Here is a 5654-nt window from a genome sequence, read left to right as displayed (position 1 = left end):
ATATCAGTTGTTTGAGGTAAGTCAGTTTTCTTCTTTGAAAACAGTTCGTTGTGGAGCAAAGTTTTATAAAGCTTCAATTGTTAAAATTAAAATAACTTGTCAGCGACCTTTCGGTACGAGTTCTAAATATCGGCCTTTTCCGTAAAAAGTGTTGGAGAGAAACAGGGAAACGACGTCATAACAGCGAAAGACATACAGAGAGCGCGATTTATTTTGAAGTGTTTAGAGTTAGGGTTAGGGTTAGGTTTATGGTTAGGGTTTGGGTTTTAGGGTTTGCGTTAGGGAATTCCGTCCCTAACCGTAACCGTAACCCTAACCCTAAAACTCTAACCCTGACTCTAAAACCCTAGCCCTAACACCGTACGGGTGTTACGGAAAAGGCCGATCTTTGGTAAAGATCACCGAAGGTACTTTTTACGGAAAAGGTCGATATTTAGGACTCGTACCGAAAGATCGCCAACTTGTCTTATGTATATAACCTTCGTGTGTATTGAGTCACAACTAATCTTTGATTTTACATGAAATATCTGCGAGACAGATCTTTGTTGGATTAAAGACATGTTTATCTTAAATTTTTCCTGTCGGTTTAGATAACCTTCTTTTAGATACAGTCTAGAATGGTGTCGAGGATAACAGCTGTTCCGTATATTATGAATGTGCAATACTCCAATGTGAGTAACACATTTCTTTTCTAACGCTGAAGTAATTTCTCACTCTGAAAAATGGGGCTTAGCTTGGAACAGTTTACTGTGTTTGAATTTTGTCGACTATGTAATATTTTTCATTGTGATAATAATGTATATTTGTGAGAGTATGTATGATTCGGTGGTGTAGCTTCTTACTTGTCGAGCTGGGAAACTGTACCGACGAATTTTATTTCAGTTTTTTTTTTACTTTTATTTTTTAAATTTTATATTCTTTTACGATATCGCGTAAATTAGGGAATTTGAAATCATGGAAGACAATTTCAACTAGTTAATAAATTTTTTTTAAATATTTAGCAGGGAGACCAAACTGATAGTTTGGTAACCTGCTAAAATAAACATTAAAAATTGAAAGGAGAAAATAAACAGCTTTGCAAGTTTAACTCATTGCTTATTGAACAAGAGAGGTGCGAAATTTAAGAAGCGACTTGTTAGAATATACATGTCTGTGAGGAGACATAAACAAGAATATCAAAAATTTACTATGCCAAAAGAACTGGTAATACATGAAGTACAAGTGTTCTATGAAAAGAACATAAGATTGCTGCATAATTCAACATGAATGTAAAACGACATTAAACATCATATAAAGTAAATGAAGGTTTCTGTGGGAACACTAAAAAGTCATATTCACTTAGTGAGTTTACATGCACAAGGATGAATTATGATGTTGTTGTAGACGTTAGATGTAGTAAGAGCCTGTAGCGGCGGTGTCAGCGGTGATGAATTTCATTGTCTCTTAACGCGGAGAAAGCGAGCAATAGTTTTCTGGTGGCTAGAATCCTTAATATGAGAAAAAACTAATCTATTTAAGGAAATTGCTGGACTCCACAGAGATGTGTAAGATTTTTCCGCCAAGAGAACACGTGATCCATTTGAACGCATCTGATTGGTTGATCGGGTAATTTGGCGTAATTGTTGCGCCTAAAAAGTAACTAATCAGAGCAAATGGCTAAAACATGATCTTTATAACTAAGTGTTCTCTGCTACCTCCAAACAACAGCTATAAATAAAAGGGAGAGAGAATAGACTGTCATTTATGCTTTTGTCAATCTATTCTGCTACAGAACTCCCCGACCAGAACATTTGTGGGACACAAATGTGCGATAATAGGAAAGAACTGCTAGCAAAAATGGTAGGACAAAATGATGGAACATGCTAGTACAGTTATCAGAATGCATGTGGAATTATGCAGAGCAAGAAAAAATACAGCATCTTGCAACAAAATAAAATGTGTGAAAATTCAAACAAGGTGAAAAAATGAATGTAAGAAATTTGCATATAGATAATAAAGCATAGAAATGCATGCTTTGAACACAAAATAAACATCACATGAAAATATATAGAAAAATGCATGATTATAAAAACACACGGTGATAGAAATGTTTTCGAATATATACAGTTTTTTTTACACCGGTGGACTTTGCGGCCACTGTGTGTGGTGGTGGTATGTTCTGGTTAGTTTTTAGGCGTAATTGTTTCCCCATATGATCTTTATAGCTAAGTGTTCTCTGCTACGTCCAAACAACAACTATAAATAAAAGGGAGAGAGAATAGTTTGTCATTTATGTTTTTGTCAATCCATTCTGCTACAAGTATGTTAGGAATAGAAGCAAACAAAAATAAATAGGAGTACAAGGTAATTTACTTTACACTGTCAGAAAGAAACAAAATAGTTCAACATTTCGGATTGAGGTACTTCACCAAGAAAAACAAAACAACCTGAAAAGAAAAAAAGACAGGAGTAAAACGGAACATTAACCGTACATTCGCTTTTTACCCTCTTTTCCTTCCAATTTTTCATTTTAACGAAGGACTACAGCCTGAAACATTGAAATCTGTGTTTCTTCTTTGACAGTGTTAAATTAACTGTCTAATCATCTTACTTGTTCTTTGCTTTCATTTTCTTTTGTCTGTAAGATCTCATTACTGCCTTAACACATATCTTAAACCTCAAATGACACTAGTTTGAATTCATGCTTATTATAAGCTGCTAAACTCGCAGTTTGAAAGCTGCTAAACTCGCAGTTTGATGATTATCTTACATATCTGAATACATTGTGTGTAACTTAAATCTACTTCATGAATGATTTAGGGGAGGGGTGTTATATCACTGTTGGCATGCAACTGAACACTGATTGAAGTGATTTGCGTTGCAGCGGTCGCCGTGTCGTTTATTTTGATAGTATGTGTCAGTATTTGTTTTAAACCTTCTATTGTTGTTGTTGTTGAGGATGAGAGAGAAGAGGTAAGAGGGGGGGTGCTTATTCTCCAGCTAAGTCATGATTGTGTTGACCTATTAATTAAAAACGTTCCAGCTATGACTATTCTGCTTTTATACATGTAATTGCTTTAAATATGTTTGTGAATTGTTTTTATCTCCTTTACTATATTGTCTGTATCCATTGTTGTACGCTTATATTGTTGAACGTGATGGTTGGTAATGCTGTTTTGGTAGGTACTGATTTGAGTCTTTGCTGTTGAGCCTTGGCTGGGTTAGTTAGCTAGGGTTGGAATTATTGTATAACTGTGTCCGGGTGTGGCAGGAAGATGAAGTGTGATGTCATCTGTGTGTGAGGAGTCTGTCTGTGTGGTTTATGGAGTTATACGTGTTGGAGGTTTTTTTATCTTTCTTGAAGCCATTGTGCATTTTTTGTGTTAAATTTGTGAATATTGAAGTAGTTAATCGTAGTAACCAGAATCGTATTGTGATTTGGAGAGAGCGTGATAGGTGGATCTGTGATGTAAAAGACTAACCTGTAGTGAGTCAGGAAAGCTATTTGTGTTGCCACGGCATACTCCAGTCAATCAGGGCTGGACGCGTAGGAATGCAAAAGGTAGTTATCTGCCCTAGCAGAGAAGCGGGAATTATTAAGCATCAACAGTTCTTCTTCCAACATGAAACAGTGTTTGTTTACCATCAACTTTGTGCAGCCAACTTGGAGTTATATCAGCTCTCGACTTGTCACCTCCAGAACAGCCTGAGTTCATTTATGCTAACTTCGGTCCTCGAAAGTTTGGATGACATAAGCCACAACTCTGCTTCATAATGAGCTGTATATTTTCGTTTAAGCTAGCTTTGTTCCTGTTAGCTTACAGCGGCTTCCAACCTCTTGGTACTTGCCAGCACTCGTTCCTATTTTAATAAAGTTACAATGTTTTGCTTAAAAACTGCCTTCTGAGATTCATTACACATGCTTCTCAAAAGCACATTTGTCACAAACACTTTCATACTTTAAATTAGTGACCACCCTCACTAGAAGCCATTCTAAAATGTTCGAGGATGTGTATACAGAAATTTGGGGCCTATATTATGTTAGTTCACTAGGATTTCGTTGGGTTTTAGATTTGTCACGATTTCATAATAGTTTCCATATTCTGGGGAATTTGAGAATGCCGGTAAGAGTAGATGTTGGTGATGAGAGCAATCAGAGACAGTAGGTCACAGAGAGCTCCACCAACATATATCATATATGCACCATCAACATATATGATATGGAGGAAGTCACTGGTTGAAGGAACGAGAGAAGGATAGAGATTATAGACAAACAGTTTTGACATGAGATTCGAGTGCCATGTATAGCCGAAAGTTTTGTTGATGTCGAGGGTAACAACACTTTTTTCATCAAATTTCTCGAGGGTAGTTACCAAGGATAGAGAAAGATTGAAGATTTCAAAGGTGTTTGAGAAGGTTATTGTTAATGGCTGTCTTTATCATTATTTGAGATGCTGGAAGTAAATATGACACGACGATAGGCGACAGAGTCAAAGAGGCTTCCGTTTTAAAGATAAACACCGTAGCGTGTGTGTTTTTTATTTCTTGTTATTTCCTTGTTTGATTTTTTTTTTCTGAGTTTCGGTTTATTTCTTTTTGTCATTTTATAAGTTTTTGCTGGCAAATTCTTAAATTAACATATGCATTTATTTACATGAAAGAAAATTACAGTAGAACTTTCTTCTGTTGAGTTTTGAGTTTTGTTCCGTTGTGTGCGGCATTAATACATTGTATATAATATTAGGTTTATGAGATTGTTGTTATTTATGCATTATAATTATCATGTTAAATATATGTACTACAGTATCAAAGTTCCATTCATGGAGGTTTTTTTGTTTTTTTTGGTCATATTTTGATGGTTGCAAAAGTGAATTTCTTCGTTGTTCAGTGAATTTATTGTGATTATAAAGTGTATTTAGTTAGAGAAATATTTCTCAAGTGATTATAATAGCTACGTGTGTAAAGTAGAAAGTGGTGAATGTTGAAGAATTGTTGTAGTTAGCAGTGAGGTATGTTAGTGAGTTAGTAAGGATAGTTTACGATATGATATGAAAGGATTTAATTTATCACTGCTTAAACGTGAATGTTCTGTTAGAACAAACTATACTGCGGTAGTTACCATGAGAGAAACTATCGTATTGGCTTTTGGTGTAAAAATGCACTCTTGTTTATATCACTAGGATTTATCGAATGGAATTTTAGTTGCGATACTATTTTTATGTTACCTTTTTTGTTATCTGTACAATTTGAAAACCAGGAGCCATTGAATGAATCTCCCATAAATGAAGTTGTTTGTGATATTGTTTGGTGTGTGTAACCAGGTGGGGCCATTTCTGAGGTCGGTAGTAGTAATATATTTATTGCATTAATATGGTTTGTGATGCTAGGTTTTATTTCAAAAACCTACATTTCTAGTACAGTGTCATTGCTTATTATTTTACAGTCGATTGTAATATTTATATGTCGTATGCTTCGTGTGTCCATATTTCTGTCTGTTAACCAAGCGTATATGTTCATATTTCTGCTGGATTAAGTTTGTGCCTATATTTATATCTTCACCTATGTGTTTGTTAGCTAAATATATATGTCCTCATTTCTATTAGTCAGCAATGTGTGCGTGTGTGTGTATGTATATATATATATATATATATATATATATATATATATATATATAT

The 5654-nt window shown here is 34.9% G+C and overlaps 1 protein-coding gene across 1 annotated transcript in view; it reads left to right on the top strand.

The window, feature by feature from the left end:
- Position 1: 1 nt before the first annotated feature.
- LOC106876643 (cytosolic phospholipase A2) overlaps positions 2-5654 on the top strand; it is a gene marked incomplete at its 5' end in the record, with an annotated part of 48139 nt that continues 42486 nt past the window's right edge. Inside the window, one exon of the mRNA XM_052966783.1 lies at positions 2-16. Within this exon, the coding sequence (XP_052822743.1) occupies positions 2-16 (15 nt within the window). The remainder of the gene's footprint in view (positions 17-5654) is intronic.

Source organism: Octopus bimaculoides, chromosome 3 (genome assembly GCF_001194135.2).
Source record: "Octopus bimaculoides isolate UCB-OBI-ISO-001 chromosome 3, ASM119413v2, whole genome shotgun sequence".
NCBI classification, from domain to species: Eukaryota; Metazoa; Mollusca; class Cephalopoda; order Octopoda; family Octopodidae; genus Octopus; species Octopus bimaculoides.
Note: the sequence above shows the minus strand (reverse complement) of the source record. Positions and strands in the feature narration are given on the sequence as shown.